This window comes from Pollachius pollachius (genome assembly GCF_949987615.1).
Source record: "Pollachius pollachius genome assembly, chromosome: 3".
Classification (NCBI taxonomy): domain Eukaryota; kingdom Metazoa; phylum Chordata; class Actinopteri; order Gadiformes; family Gadidae; genus Pollachius; species Pollachius pollachius.
This window is the reverse complement of record NC_136936.1, coordinates 22,554,168-22,571,174: the sequence shown is the minus strand read 5'-3', so window position 1 is coordinate 22,571,174 and position 17,007 is coordinate 22,554,168. Positions and strand designations below refer to the sequence as shown.

The 17,007-nt window shown below is 44.2% G+C and overlaps 1 protein-coding gene across 2 annotated transcripts; it reads right to left on the bottom strand.

The window, feature by feature from the left end:
• Nucleotides 1–2,278: 2,278 nt before the first annotated feature.
• Nucleotides 2,279–5,276, bottom strand: LOC307074038 (uncharacterized protein). 2 transcript variants are annotated; one of them, XM_079734027.1, is made up of 4 exons: nt 5,216–5,276; nt 4,153–4,406; nt 3,863–3,929; nt 2,279–3,194 (listed from the first exon to the last, which is right to left on the bottom strand). In XM_079734027.1, the coding sequence occupies exons 1-4, from the start codon at nt 5,235–5,237 to the stop codon at nt 2,380–2,382; spliced, it is 1,158 nt and encodes a 385-aa protein (XP_079590153.1). In that variant the 5' UTR covers nt 5,238–5,276; the 3' UTR covers nt 2,279–2,379. The 2 variants fall into 2 exon arrangements, with proteins under 2 accessions (XP_079590153.1, XP_079590154.1); XM_079734028.1 differs by having other exon boundaries at nt 3,863–3,926.
• Nucleotides 5,277–17,007: the final 11,731 nt, after the last annotated feature.

Sequence of the window (17,007 nt, the reverse complement as noted above, 5' to 3'; positions counted from 1 at the left end):
AGCATCCGATAAGTTTTGAAAGAACCACTTTGTATTTTCTGCATGGCAGGCATAACAAGAACAGTTATCCCTTGGGGCTGCCTCTGGTGACTCAAAACACTATACCGTTTCTAAATCAACAGTGTTAAGGCGAAACAAGCCAACCCATGACACATTCAAGACCATTCCATAATAAATCTTAAACTTTATCCATCTTTCATCATATAGCTAACCCTAACGGTAACCCTGCAATAAAATTGGTTAGTTATTTTCTTTTTGACAAGTTTTATGGGTGAAATATTAAACGTTAATTATTTTGTGGGCACAATTCGTCCTCCTTAAATGTTCCTGTTTGAAAGTTATATTATAGATTATAATCTAATGGCGCGTTTCCACCGTCGGGTGTGGTTAGGTCCAGTACGATTAAGTCCGGTAGGCAAATATTTTTTTTCGTAGGATGGTAGGGGTAAGTACCGCCTTTTTTTGCCTCTGATTGGTAAGAAGGGCTCCCCTTTAGATCGTGTTTCGATTAGTCCTAGCTGTTTGGGGGATTAGGGTTAAATTTAGGGTTAGCGTTAACTCTGACCCTAACCAATCGGAGGAGAGCCCTTCTAACCAATCAGAGGCGAAAAAGGCGGTACTTACCCCTACCATTTCCCGAAAAAAATAATGCGTCTGGTAGTGCGTTTCCACCGACGATATTACCCTTACGCCTCGTGCCCACTGCACCGTCCGTTGACGGATCCCCATTGACTTTGAATGGGGACAGACGCACAATGCATTGTGGATCCGTCTGTTCCGTTGGATCCGTCGGCGCCGTAAAAAAGTTGAAAAATGTTCAACTTTTTCGGCAGTGACGGATCCGTCATCCAATCAGATCGCGTATGCAAATTTAAGCACTGTGATACTACTCGGGCTCTGGCGACCCTGGAAAGCTCCCCCATCCGTCAGCCACGCCTTCCGACGTCCTTTGACGGACGGTGCAGTGGGCACGAGGCCCTTATGGTAGGGCGGGGGTTACCGGATGGCGATAGCCTGGGCATCATAGCAGCCCGACATCGTGTAGCCGGCTAATAAATTCAATGAAAAAGAACAACACATTCAACAAAGGGCAACAATGTAGGACGGCAAACGTCTGCGCGACATTTTTTTCAATAAACAGACGTAGTCCAGAAATACCTCGTGGGTATGGTGTTTGTTTCAATGCCGCCTTCAAAACAGCTCCGAGGTTCGGAAACGCTTAAAAGGGACATATACCACCAGGTGTGATTGTGATTAGCCTTACAAGCCGTTTTGAAAATCTGCCCCATATGACATCACTAGTGGGTGTGTCCACCTAGATCTGTGCTGGATAGATGAGCAACGTTTACTTCAGTCCACTGGGTAGGCTGGTAGACTGATCTATCCAGCACAGATCTAGGACACGTACTAGTGATGTCATATGGGGCAGATTTTCGAAACGGTTTGTAAGGCTAATCACAGTCACCTGGTGGTATAATATGTCCCCTATGCGTCTTTACGCAACACTTCCCTTCTTCCGAAATGAGTGTTCAGGAAACGCTCCTCAGAAATTCGTCGGCTATGACATAAAACCAGAAAAACAGATTGTTCGTTAGACCAGACTTCATAACAATTACGGATGCCCTGCGGGCATCCATAATTGTTATCCTTGCTGAATCATTTGATTGAACATGAGCGATCATTTATCAGGTGATGTTTATAATTGTAAGCTATGTATCGTTATGCAAATGTTAAGTTCACCTCTTAGTGCTTGCTGCAAGTTCACTTTAGTCTACCAATGGGGCAGCCGTTGTTGTGTGGTGATCTCAGAGGACTTGGGTTGCTTTACTTCCACACGAAACTCAGAGCGTAAACTCTGTTAAACACCCAACAGTGTTCAAAGCACTTTACCCCGAGCTTAAGGTCCGAGACTCCCGGAAACTCAAGAGCGTATTGAAGGCGGCATTATCCCCGTCGCAGGGAAGTGACGATTCTGTCGAAAAATCAACGGACGGCGTGTGTAGCTAAAACTTTTCGGCACCCTTTCAGACTGCTTGGTACCCCCACAGGGAAGTACTGACAAATAGGTGCGGCCATTGTCCGGACCCCACTTTTTGCGGTTGAAACGCTAACCCTACCGCACCTAATCCTAGGTCCATGACCTAATCGCACCGCACTGCTGGGTGGAAACGCCCCATAATGCTTGTTTTCACCCAGCGGTGCGGGGAGAAAAAAAAAAAGTGTCTTGTTCTTATTTCTCATCAAACTGACGTAAATTATTGACAACAGAAAGCAAATCAAAAATTGGAAAGCATCTTTATCGGGATGAAAAAAACCTACAGCAGTCATTTCAACAAATACAGGATAGAGGTGTCAATCAAAGCGTTCCGTTGCCCAGTGTCAAAGCACCCCTTTGGCCGTGTGCTTGAGCATGTGCACACGCAAACTGCTCGGGTCGCTGAAGCTGGCGTCGCACTGCCGACACACGCAGGGCTTCTCTCCGGAGTGAGTCCTCATGTGGATCTTCAGGTTGATGTTTTGACTGAAGCACTTCATGCATTGGTCACACCTGTAGGGCTTCTCCCCGGAGTGAGACATCATGTGGAGCTTCAGGTTGGTGCTTTGACTGTAGCGTTTCATGCATTGGTCACACCTGTAGGGCTTCTCCCCGGAGTGAATCTTCATGTGGAGCTTCAGGTTGGAGCGTTGACTGAAGCACTTCATGCATTGGTCACAGCTGAAGGGCTTCTCCCCGGAATGAGTCCTCATGTGGGTCTTCAGGCTGGAGCTCTGTCCGAAGCGCTTCATGCATTGGTCACACCTGTAGGGCTTCTCCCCGGAGTGAGTCCTCATGTGGATGTCAAGGTTGCCTTTCTGTCCGAAGCTCTTCACGCATTGGTCGCACCTGTAGGGCTTCTCCCCGGAGTGAATCCTCATGTGGATCTTCAGGTAGCCTTTGTTTTGAAAGCGCTTCATGCATTGGTCGCACCCGTATGGCTTCTCGCCGGTATGGGTACGCATGTGGATGGTCATCTTGGTATTGTCGGGAAAACCCTTGCTAAACAAGACACAGGGCCGGCCCTTGCGGCCGCCCCGATGCCCAGTCAGCTCCCCGTTGTGACTGGACATGGGAGAGGAGGCAGGGGCGTCCACATGCAGACTCTCAGAGGTGGCGCCGCTCTGTGTGCTGCGGCCTCCAAAGTCATCGCCGTCTTCTGAAGAGTGGGGGGAAAAAAAGTGTGTATTTTGTACATTTGAAAGAAATGATTTAAATCCATGTGTATGTAACATTGATACAGTGTTTAAAATGTGTACTGCTGAGGGGGGGTTCCATTTTTTTAAATATATATATATATATATATATTTTACTTTTACTGACCGATCAGTAAGATTTGTATTTATTTTTCTTTTACAATTCAATAGTTATATTAATATGTCATAATATCAATTCATTCATCAATTCATCTCAACAGATAGGCCTGGCCTAAAGGAAAGAGCAGTTGATGTTGAATGCTTCCAATGTTGTGTTGGACATACTATAGAATGATTTATTGCTTGTTTTGTGAATAATACAGAACAGAAGGACCTTTAAAAAGAATAATTGCACTCTATATCGCAAACATTTATATGTTTTGAATTTATTGATGTTTGAGAAAGATAAACCAGCTCATGTGGCATCTGTCTTGAAACCCTTCTGGGCTCTTGACTTTTTCTACCTTTAAAATGCAACTCCCAAGGTTGACTCGTGTTTTATCAGGGCTCTGGTCATGATGCGCTTTCAAAAGAGGACCAGGCTTTTAGCGCAGGTAGAATCTAGTACATTCTCAGTTGATCCAGGTCGTCCAGTATCCGTGCCTGCATAGAAGCAATGTGTATTACTAACCTACAGCGGGCATACCTCCACCAATATCCTCTTCAACCTTGATTGAAATGGTGTCTGGGGTCTGCTGCTTTCGACATAAAGAAGGAACACACATAAGACATATTCTTTCATTTGCACAGAATAGTTAATACAATGTAATCGTTAATCCCCACTAATGACACATTGAATCATAAAGGTGTGTGCTTTCTATGGGTGTGTGCTGGAGGTGTAACAGAAGAAGCCTCTCTTTTGGATGGTGAATGAGAAGATTATTTCCAACCTGCACAGTCAGCTCCTCGCAGTGGACCAACCTGTTCGCCGCGCTCCAGGCCTGTGGCCTTGCTGTGGTCCGCAGACAGGGAGTTCAGGGCCTCCATTTCAGACGCGTTGAAGAGGGTGTCATGGTCGTCCAGCGCCAGTGGGCCCTCCCCTTTTCCGTAGACGCCCAGGATCCTCAGCTCCTCGCTGTGACTGGCCATGTGGGAGGAGCCAAGGGCGTTTACATGCAGACTCTCAGAGGTTGCGCCGCACTGTGGGCTGCGGTCCCGAAAGTCATCACAGTCTTCTGCAGAGAGGGGGAAAAAAGATAAAGTCATGTTTTTATATATTATTTGTACGAAAGGAAAAGTGTAGTGAAAGAAACGATTTAAATGCATGTATGTAACATTGACACAGAGGGTTTAAAATGTTAACTGCAGACACAGATTTTGGAGAGGGATGTCTCCTCTAGCCCAGATTTCCCTAGAATCAAAGCTCAAGCGGGTGACCAGGTTGAAGACACTGAACGAACACCAGCGCAAAATTATCTGAGCACAACAAGCACAATCCAACACATGCCAACTCCAATGATGTAAAAACATTTAATTTCTTTCTTTGTTATTCATTTTGGCAGATTGATATTAAACTTGACAACAGTCAGAGGGTTTGCTGATTGTCACAAAGTCAGCTATAAACATCGTATTTCCTAAATTTTGCCTGGAACTATGCTGCCTAGAATCTATGGGTGGTGTAAGAGGAGGGGAATTTCCAACCGCCTTGTTTCTTTTAGGGGCTTTAGGTCTGATGAGAAGATGAAGAAAACAATACATCAAAGACCATTCAAAGGGTAGGAAATGGGCATATCGTCAAATTATATTAGCTGTAATAACGGACTCAATGATGAGGTCGATTTCTTGGTCTCACGTCAACAGATCTATTTCACAAGGTTTTCTGTAAAATACATAGAATACATTTCGTTTCACTGAGTAGCCCGCAAACACATCACGTCTGCATTAAACAAACGGCATGTCTAAGTTAACCTTTCCGTGTCATTACATGTTGTATCCCATTATATTAATTTATAGCTTCATTATGCACAAAACTACACCAACTCACCTGTAAAAGACAGAGGATACATTCCGTTTCAGGCAACAGCTTACCATGCACTTCTTTCTTCTTGTTGTCAGTTTCCGGCAGGTTGGACGCTGTCCAGCGTATTACTGCCCTCCACAGGTCTGATGATGAACTATATTTCTACATACAAGACACATGTTTCCTACAATCAATAAAAAGTGATTTAGCCCACTGTGACCCGTAAATGTGCCTTAATCTACACAGTTTAACTGAATCCCTACGGGACTGAAAAGTGCAAGTACATCTTTTTTTAATTTGATATTATTTTTCTCACCCTCTCTGTCATTAAGCCTTCTTTAATTATTTCTCTGAGCTCCACTCTCCCCGAGGATACATGAACATCTACCGCTCTACTCAAACACTGTTTTGAAATCTGATCCACCTGCTCATTTCCCCCATCCCCAGCGTGTCCCGGAACCCAGCAAAAGGTGATGTTAGATCTAATCCCAATTCTAAAAAACACAGTTAGAATGTCAGTAATAATATCAGGTCGAGCCTTAGATTTCCCCCCCTCTTAAGGCTTCCAGAGCAGCTGCAGAGTCAGAACAGATGATAATCTATCTAGGTCTGGTTTCCTCAATCCACCTTAAAGCCCATAGGATTGCCATTAACTCAGATGTGAAAACAGAGCTCCCATATGAGATGCGCCGGCCATTCTTCACCCCAAGCTGCTCCACAAACACCCCAAACCCAGCTCTCCCACTAACTGGATCTCTAGATCCATCTGTAAAAATAATCAAAGTATTGTCTCTAATTGAATTTAGATGTTCTGCTATTTTTGGAGTTACCAGCGTCTTATGTTTTTCCTGTCGAAGACCAGTTCAATGTTCATGACAACTGTCCTAAACCCAGGGTGCCGCACTGTCCCCCTCAAATTAAAATGTCCCTGACATTTCTACGCATTTATATACATCAATATCCACAGGCTTCAGTTATCACCTGGGGCATTTCTCCCACTTCCTCAAAGTACATTCTTTAAGTAATTGAAGCATCCCTTTCATACCACAATTGAGCTAACACATTCCCTTTTTAGGTGAAAGTAAGTACATCATCATCAGGTTGAGCCTTCACTGGTAACAAAGGCCCAATTTACAACCGTCAGCCCCACACAACTATCTAGTCCAAGTTTTGTCCCGCGACAAATCATGAACTGTCGCTGTGCAAGTTTTGTAAGGCGAATTTGCTGCAGTTCACCCCGGACTGCACTGCAGGGAACGGTTGGCCGGTTGAACGCTGATTGGCTGTTACGTTATACATGTCCCTCAGTGGCCACGCTGTTGAACGCTGATTGGCTGTCATCACACGAATGTCGCGGCAAAGTTGACATTTTTCAACTCGAGCGAATTGATTGCGCTGCAAATCATCGTGAATGCGCTCAACCTAACAATAACCTGCGACAAATCAAAATTTGTCGCAGGTTATCTCTAGCGAAAAATTTGCGCGATTTGCGTCTCTCCGTTGACTTTGTATGGAGTCGTGTCGCCCCTTCGCGTTTGGTGTGAATAGACTTCCAAGGGTTCAAAGTTCAATAAATTAGGTAAGGGTCCCCTGAGATCGCTCCTATTATGAGAGATCATCACATGATGCACTAGAAGCTAGATTGTCTTGGAACCCTCCCCCCTCCCCTTTGTCGTAGAAATAAAACTACACAGCCTTAATTCTAGAAAGTCAGTATAGGACTTATTTTCTTAATTAAAATCTGTCTGAAGGGGGGTTATATCTAATCATTTTCTTTTGAATGTGGCTTTTAATGAGTGGAAGACTCAACACGCACAACATCAACATCTGGTCACTGAGCAGTTGAAAAACATTCAGGGCATGACATGTGTTCAATAGACCTTATTCAGGGAGCTGCCACTTTGGTTAGTTGGGTAGGGAAACCTTCTAGATTATTTTAAACAATGTCAATTCAATGCATTATTTTCAGTTTTGCGTTTCATTTCCCCACTCAGGTAGTGTTTGTTCCCCAAAAAATGTGGTGGATTCTTGTCACAAACTCCACTGGCTAAAATACTTAAACAAATGTAAAAGACCTCTTCAACATCATTCAGATTTCTTTCTCATGAAATATAGATGTATAACATGCGTACTAAAACGAACTGCGATGAGTGCTGTAGTGCGAAGTGAGGCTGTAATTATGTTTTAGTAAAGCCACATGGTTTAAGATGTAAAGCAGTTAAATTGCTTAAATCCAGTGAAGGGATTTGATCAGAGTCTAAATGGAGTAAACAATGTAAACACAATATTCTTGGATACTAAAACTAGACAAGTTAATTTGAGCTTCAGCTAAAGAATGAATCGAAATAAACACTAATGCTTAAAGATGATATATATAGCCTGGGAAACTAAACTAGAAAGCATTGATTAGGCATCTAAAAAAGCACTACTGAGGAGGGAGGAGACAAGGTTATCTCCTAGCTCCTTCACTAATGAGACAGGATAATCTCCTAGCTCTTTCCCTGAGGAGAGGACTCTATCTCTAAGCACCTTCACAGGCCAGGACCAATACCGCCCTCGCCTGAATCTTCCCCATGTACACAGTGTGTGCATTTAGGCCCAATCATTCCCAGTGTGTGTGTGTGTGCGTGTGTGTGTGTGTGTGTGTGTGTGTCTGATTACATGGACCAATAGAAACAGGCAGTGCAGAAGCAGGAAGAGGAGTGGAGGTGTGACGAGAAACACTTGGCCGCAGCAGGTAAACACATGAGTGGAGGACGTCGTACATCGTCATCTAAGGGTTTCACATTGAAGGTGCTGTAGGTGAATGTAATGACCTCCGAGGTTCAAATACATTTATGACAATTTTAACCTTCAAGATGCTGAACACATATTTTCACGTCCCTATTTGTCAGGAACATTGGAAGTTACTACACTTTGCCTTTTTGAGGCAAAGCTTACGAGTTCAAAGTCCTCCCATTTGGCCTCTCCCTGTCTCCCAGGGTATTTACCAGGGTGGTGGTAGCTGCCTTGATGCCCCTACAGAGGGCAGGCTCAAAGATCATGCTGTGTCTGGACGACTGGCTAGTCTGTGCTCCATCTCGCCAGCATGTAGTGCAGGACTCAGGGACACTCCTGTCCCACGTTCAGTCTCTTGGCTTCCAGGTCAACTTGAAGAAGAGCAACCTCCAGCCAAGGCAAGACACAGTCTTTTTAGGACTTTGTCTGAACTCCCACACAATGAGGGCATCATTCACCCCTCAGAGAGTGGCAAAAATTCAGGTGGCCCTACGCATCTTTCGACTAGGCAGGCGCTTAGAACTTATCCACCTTCAGAGACTGCTGGGGTCAATTTCGGCAGTGGTGGTGGTGATCCCGTTGGGCCTCCTCAGGGTTTGGCCCCTTCAGTGGTGGCTGAATGCTTTCAACCTAAACCCACACAGGGACAGGCATGTAAAGCTCCGGATAACACAGTTTTGTCTTTGAGCTCTGCGCCCATGGTGGGACAGCAGGTGGCTTACACAGGGAGCCCCCTTGGGCAATCTGCCCTCGAGGGGAACCATAGTTTCTACAGATGCTTTCCAGACAGGCTGGGGAGCAGTCTGGGAAGGCAGTGAGGGGTCTCTGGCGGCCCCCTTGGGACACAGAACACATCAATGTGCTGGAGCTGAGGGCAGTTTATTTGGGCCTCAAGGCTCTTATTCCCTTCATACATGGCAGGCATGTCCTTGTAAGAACGGACAATTCTGCCACGGTGTACAACATCAAACATTAGGCCGTCACAAGGTCTCTCTCCTGTTTAAAGGTGGCTCGGAGGCTTCTGACTTGGGCTTTCCCATGTCTGGCCTCACTCAAGGCGGTTTCCATAACTGGGGTTTTGAACATAGCTGCGGCCCTCCTTTCCAGGTCCGGGCCTCCCCCGAGGGAGTGGAGACTACACCAACAGGCTGTGGCGAACTTGTCAGCTCACTTTGGAACATTCAAAGTGGATCTCTTTGCATCCAGGGAGACAATCCATTGCCAGAGGTGGTTCTCCCTGAGAGAACCGTGCAGCCCTTTAGGCCTGGATGCTCTGCCTCAAGAGTGGCCGGAAGGGTTACTACACGCTTTCCCTCCACTTCCATTGGTACCCCATGTGCTAAACAGGATTGCCCAGGGCTCCTACAGGGTCCTGTTAGTGGCTCAACGCGGGCCAGGGAGACATTGGTTTCCGGCCCTCGTCCGTCTTCTTTACAGCCAACCCTGGCCCTTACCTCACAGGGCAGACCTTCTCTCTCAGGCAGGGGGCCAAATCTGGCATCCGAACCGGCTGTAATGCAGTTTTGGGCCAGGCCCCTCCAGTCCATCTCTCAAGATTTGAGCGAGGCTGTCCTGGAGAAGATAAATAATGCCAGGGCACCTTCCACACGAGCCAATTACCAAACGTTTTTCTCGTCATGGTGCCAAAATACGGAGTTGGACCCTGTCACCTGTCCGGTGGCTTTGGTGTTCCTCTTCCTGCAGTCCCTACTGGACTCGGAGAGGGCAGCAAGCACCCTGAGGGTCTATGCTGCTGCTATTTCTGTATTTCACAAGACAGTTGGAGACCTTTCTGTGGGAAAGAACCTCATGGTGTCTCAGTTCCTCAAGGGTGCTAACCATCTGCGACCAGGCAGTAGCCTGAGAGCTCCGACTTGGGACCTCCCTTTGGTGTTGAAGTCTTTGACTATTGCCCCATATGAACCGCTAGAGCAGGCGGATTTAAAGCTTTTGGCACAAAAAACGACATTTATTTTGGCCATATGTTAAGCTCAAAGGGTGAGTGAGCTACATGCACTGTATGTTGGTGTTGAGTGCTTGAGTTGGAAGCCTGAGAATGCAGCGGTGTCTCTGTGGCCAAGTCCATGCTTCCTACCTAAGGTGGTAAGGCCAGACACAGTTAATCATGCTATTGAACTGGAGGCATTTCACCCTGATCCAGAGTGCCAAGGAGGAATTGCTCTTCATACATTGTGTCAAGTAAGAGCATTGAGGGCTTATGTGGATCGTACACAGCAGCTGAGGCAGGCACATACTAAACTTGTGTTATGATGAAAAGCAGTTGGGCCACCCAGTGTCTAAGCAGCATCTTTTCCACTGGCTGGTGGAGACCAATTCCAAGGCTTACACCATGCAGGGACTCCCAATGCCGGGTGGCCTTGTAGCCACCTCATTAAAAAGAAGTTGCCCTAGGTGATATACTGTATGTGCGGCTGCTTCATGCACTTTCACCAGATTTTATAGAGTCAATGTTGCGTCAGCAACAATGGGCTTCACTATTCTCATGTCTGTCACCGAGCGGACTGATAACGGGGAATGTTCTTCCTTGCGACATTGTTGATATGTCTCATCCACGGTTAAGACCGTAGTGACGGTCTGAGTAAGGTCAAAATACATTGTAAGTTATGAACATAACTAAGGATCTATGTGACCGAACGATGACCGTCACTATCCCTTGTTGCTTGGAACGGGCTGAGGCGTTCCAGGCAGGAGGAAGAGGCGTGCCCCCCTGGGTGCTTTATGCACTCCAAGCCCCGCCTCTTAAGGTCAGTCATACGACTCTGTTGATATTATAGTCTTGAAAGTTAGGTGGAAGGATGGTATCATTCACGGTTAAGACCATAGTGACGGTCATCGTTCGGTCTCATAGATCCATAGTTATGTTCATAACTTATGGTAGTGTGTGTCAGTTTAGTGAAGCAATGAACAAGTCCGGTTGTGTCTGTGCAAACGTGTACTGAAAAGTTAGTGAAACTAAGAATAAAGTACTCAGCTTGTCAAGAATCAGTTGCTGCTTCATTCCGACAATATTCCGACCTATAAGCAGACCCGTTTCTGGTCAAAGTGAAGGGTGTTACCCGGAGAGAACACTAGCCCTGGAGGGAACGTCTCCCCTTGTGCTCCTCGCCTAAGGTCTGGGAGCCGACAGTAGGAAAGGTGTGACATAATAATAATAAAAAACGTTCTATATACGTGTGCAGCTGTGAACTCATGTATTGTAATTGATTGTATGATGTGTACTTTTAGGGTTACAATAAGACCTATCATTTAGCGTTCACCACGAATGACTCTGTAAAGCAGTGCCGCATTTAAATATTTTTTAACCATTCAGCGAACAAAAGGCAACAGGCTGATTATCGTTTAGGGTGCCACTCAAAAAAAGAAATGCAAATGCAGACCGAAGCGCCATAAACACGCCCGATCAAATGGTGTGAAATGCTGACATTCTACTCCTCATTTGCATTAGGGGTGCAACGGTACACAAAAGTCACAGTTCGGTACATACCTTGGTTTTGAAGTCACGGTACGGTACAGGACGGTACGGTTCATAGTTAAGGGGAAAATTAAAAAAAAAATACAACAACCGAGAATGGCCGTAGATCAGCAGCAATGAAAACACCAATGGCTTTTGCATTTCTGAATTCCCAGGTTATGGCTTTTGCATTTCTGAATTCCCAGACAAGAGTTGTTGAAATAGTGTCGTGAGCTGGGTTTGCACAGTTTGTTTATTTTTCGGTGATAGTAGCACCTGGATGGTGCCTTTTCAAATGCGTTTGCATGTTAAAGGCCTGTACGTAGACACGGAGACCGTCTCCGTGGCTTACGTGCGCATCCAATATTTTTTAACTATCCGTTGACGCAACGGAGACGGCAAGGGCTGTCATTGGTCCTCTAACAAAATTATTTCCGGAATCACTTCTCCGGTTAGACTTTGCACCTTATTTACTTTGTACATTGTTTACTTTGGACATTAAGGACCAATAAAACACCAAATAAGATTTGAAAAGCTTTGGAAGTTTATTTACAACATTGCTTACATGGTTTGTACTCAACGTATAAGATCGACCGGCGGTGAATTGCGTTGCGTATCCGACATCCCGACGGAGAACTGCGAATGCTCGAGGGGTCTCCGTAGTTACAGAGTCAGATTACAGAGTCGGAATAGTATACTTTGGCAAAACGGTCCGGGGGGAACTCCACATCACAAAACAAGCCTTTACATTTGCCATATTAACGCTATGTACGCCACATTAACGCACCGCGGCCCACCTCTGTAACCACCCAGAAGTGCCTGTACCCTGACGGATCGGCACAAATACGTGTATCGTAACACCCCTTATTCACATATAAGGTAATTAACATTTTAGCTGGCTAAAATACTACCTCAAGGGTAGTGTTTTATTTTTGTATTCAGGATACCAATGTCAGGATAGGGTTATACATATACGGCCCCTCGGTAGAATAGCGGGCTTATAGCAGGCTTTACGTGTATGTGTGAAAGCAGCTACAGTTAGAGGCTATTTTTTGAGAAGACAAGATACTTATTTTGTGTTAACCATAGCTTCAAATCCAACTCGACACGTTTTTAAAAACGATCAAAGTGAACTCCGACCCAACAGAGTGTCCGAAGAGGTCCACAACTTCCAAACCTACCGGGAACTCAGAGCGTTTTGAAGGCGGCAAGAGTTGCCCAGTTTGTGAGGTATTTTTTTACTATTGACGCGCATGAACAAGGCAAAAGTTTTGACCCGTGAGAAAGTTTTACTCAATATAAAATAATCAACCATCGGTCAAGGTGTTGCTTGCATGCACAAATGACAATACATTTCTTACGGCCTCCATGATCACTGCCAAACAGAGAACCTGTGTTCCTCATCCAGATGGTGGCGGTAGTACTGTTGGAGTGATATATACCGCTGACGAAGAATAACTTTTAGATTCCGAACGAAGTGCCCATGAACGGTCACTGTCGGGAACACACGTAAGCATGAGCGTCATCACTGACGAGGTGTCTTGTTATTACCAGGACGCATGAATGGCACATAAGTGCTACGAAGGAGGAGCCGTGAAACCGAGGTCCTGACTCACCAAGGTCATAAAAGATCCCAGGGCACTGGGCAAAGAGTAGGGGTCCTGGCTTAAACTGCCCAACCAGGCTCATTCAATCTGGCCTCCTAATCATCTTCCTGTATAATTGGCTGACTCATTAATTCCCTCACTCTCGACCAGATGTGCCAGAGGTTGTTTCCTATAACCTGTTTTAACAATACTGTAGTTATATTGGGAATCAGAGCTGATCTCAGCATTCCTGACACCTGTCTGCCATGAAGATGTAAATCATTCTACTATAAACTTTATGAGTAGTCCTTGTGTTTTAAAAGTGCTCTGGTCATGATGTTTTTCAAAAGAGCACCAGGCTTGTATCGCTGGTAGAATCTAGTACATTCTGAGTTGATCCTGGTAGTTTGCTTGCTTGCTTGCTTGCATAGATGCAATGTGTATTACTAACCTGCAGCGGGCATATTTCCACCAGTCTCTTGGGTCTGCTGCAATTTCGGCTGATAAAAAAAAAAAAAGGCGGGATTGTTATAATTCTTACTACAAACATCAATCAATACCATACCTTTCATAAGGAATATCATTTGTGCAGCTAGTTCCACTATTACTTCAGCGACTACTACTACTTCTACTTTAGCTACTACTATCCTACTACTTCTACTTCAGCTACTACTACTTCAGCTACTACTACTACTGCTACCATTACTACTACAACTACAGTTAATACCACTACTACTACTACTACGTTCCAGCTGTGACGGTATTACAGTTTAGATTCCAGCTTTTGTAACTATGTATTTCAGTATTTTGCTTCCTCAGATAATGCAATTCAGCTTCTGTCAGTTTTTGATTTAGGTTTTTTTTGACCTTTCAGATTCTTCAGTTCAATTCCTTTTACATTTCTGCATTTTTAGCAATGCTTTGCGCTTTCATTCAGCTGTCACTTTATTTGATTCCAACCATTTACATTTTTTTAGTGGTGTGCATATTCACATTGTTTACTCCATTTTGACTGTTGAACTCTTCAAATCCCTTCACTTGATTTAAGTCATTTAACGTTTCTTCACGGCTTAATCTATGTGGCTTTATTATAACATAGTTTCAACCTCACTTTGTACTACAGCACTCACCAGATTTTCTGCAGGAAATGCATTTTCTAGTTATTATCATTATCATTATTATTATCATTATTATTATTATTATTATTATTATTATTATTATTATTATTATTATTATTATTATTATTATTATTATTATTATTATTAATACTATTGAATTCATTGATTCTGGGTTTAACCCAAACAAAGTAACACAGATATGAAGAGTTTGTCTTTTTTATTTTTTTTATATTGAAACTATGGCGGCCGAAATGAGACTATTGTGGTGCGCCATAGTCTCGTCAATGTGTGGGAAACACTGACACACACACACACACACACACACACACGCACACACACGCACACACACATACACACACACACACACACACACACACACACACACACACACACACACACACACACACACACACTCACACACACAACACCCACACCATTTAAAATGTTTTAAATGGTGTGGTGTACATTTCTACTCCATTAAGTTCAAATCCCTTCACTTGATTTAAGCCATTTAACATTTCTTTACGTCCTAAACGATGTGGCTCAACCAAATCATATTTTCAACCTCACTTTGCACTACAGCATTCAACCCATTCATTAGTTGTTATTAAGACTTTAAATCAGATGATCATAGTGATTGCGTGACGTTTCATTGTGAGAAATTAAGCATAATTATTTCAAATGTGATGACAACGCCTGCAACTCTTCCTTGATCTAATCAATGTCAAGACCCTGTCAACAGAAAATAACAAAGTACTACAATGAGATGAAAGGTCAGCCATCTAACAGGTAGACCGATCCTGGAGCTACGCTGTCCCTTAAGAGAGAGGCTGGACGAGGCCCTACATGTGTCTGATCAGGGTCAGGGTCTCATGGAGGAACCCCAGATAGACGGACAGACCTCGCAGCCTGCAGGAGGAGCCTCTCGACAGGGAGGAGCTCCTTACCGCCTCTCAGGTCACCTTACTTGGATCCTAGGGGCTGTATCGATGAACCTATTACTCAGGCCATAATGTCCTACACATTGTTTTATCCATCACAAGGGTTCTCTCCTGAGTAAGGCTTGTTTCCGGCAGCAGTGATAATCACTGTAAGTACCAATTTTTTTGTTAAGTATATGCTGCAGGGAAGAACATTGAGGATTATTTTCTCTTCAATGTTTTTTTGATTGAGCTTTTCAGTGATGGAAGTTAGACTCTGGATGAAAGGAGTTCTGCCCTTCACATAGCATACATGTAGGCCTCCTTGAGCAAGACACCTTAGCCCTACTTGCTCCTTGCTAACCTATATCTGTTGTCACTTTGGATAAAAGTGTTAGTTAATAGTATTTAGACTATAATAATCGATGTATTACCCTTTGAATATGAAGGTTTTTAAATTCCAAATAAGGCACCGTAGATATTGCCTGTTATTAAAGTACACCTCCTGTACTACTCCACTAGGTGGAGCACTACTCCACTCCACTAGGTGGAGCACTACTAGTAGTGTTCCACTAGGTGGAGCACTACTACCACCATAGAACAAATATACAAAAGTCCATGTCGTTTTTGTCTTAGTACGGCTCGACTTGATAGACTAGCATGGCATGGTCGATGTTGATTTGTTTGATGAATATCTAAAACAAAGAAACATTTGCTCTGCTGCTGGACCAATCATGTATCTCACTTTACATTAACAACATAAGACAGCGCTGATCATACAAAATATCAATCCTATGGCTCATTTTCAAAAGTGCTTTGCTATTTTGCCTTCTAAATCTGCAGAATCATCAGAGTATTGACCCAAGAAAACAAGCCGTTGGGCAAATTACCTTTGCAGCATGGGGACATACGATTTATCCTGGCATCATCAATGTACACTTTTCCCCAACAGATCTGTCCATTTTGTTGACTAATCGCAAATCGAACTTTGTCGACTTTACATTTTTGGTAACTTCTCAGCCCTGTTGATGCCATATCTAATAACACCCACATACAATACGTCAACATTCCCCACTGGTTTATATTTCTCAGAATGTTGTATGATTCATCATATATATAAATTATTTCTCCTGAATCAGCTGTCAAAAGAGTTATAGCACTAAAGTGAATGCCTCTTCAATGGTCAGATGTGCATCCTTTACATCTCTGGGGTAGTGACTTGGGGAGGGGGGCAAATGTCCTCTTTAGGGCTGTCACTTGCAATACTGTTCCCAATAATCCCAAATTTATGAAAATAAATAGTAAGTGGCATCCCTAAGTGCTTGCTACTATTAGTATGGCTTTTCAGATCTGGTAAATAAGTGTTATTATGATTAAGCCCCTGAATGGGAATCTCCTTTATCAACTTTAACAACAGTATTGTTGCTCGCAGAACCGTTGTTTTTTTCCCAGTGATAAACCTTTTGCTATGCACTTTTAAGAAAGCATGGTAGACCATTTACCAAAGTACACGCTAAACTTCAGGAGACTTTGTTCATCCCAAGAAGTCAAGTGGACCACATCAACCCTCTGCTAATCCGTTCTGTGCTGGGCTCTCCTTGGTGACGTGGGTCATGCGTGACTTCTTGGTTCCTCCACGCTCAAGTACGTGACATCACCAGTGTTTCCATCTCATTGCTGGCCCTCTCAAGTTGGCCAAATCCTCCCGTCTCCATCTGATGTCCATGAGGGCTTTATGTCCAAAATAACTCACACACACACACACACGCGCGCACGCACGTACACACACACACACTTACACTAACACACACGGACACAGAAACAGAGACAGAAATAGACACACAGACACAGACTGCACAAACACACACCGCACGTGCACACACACCCATCTAATACCTCTTGCGCACACTACAACACTCATTTGCATACCCTACCACACTTG

Bases quoted from the DNA above. Each gene is read 5' to 3' on its own strand.
- LOC307074038 (XM_079734027.1), bottom strand. From the start codon at position 5,237: ATGTATCCTCTGTCTTTTACAG. The intron at 4,407-5,215 runs GTGAGTTGGTGT...CCCTCTCTGCAG, and splicing joins GTATCCTCTGTCTTTTACAG to AAGACTGTGATGACTTTCGG. The intron at 3,930-4,152 runs GTTGGTCCACTG...TTATGTCGAAAG, and splicing joins GCCTGGAGCGCGGCGAACAG to CAGCAGACCCCAGACACCAT.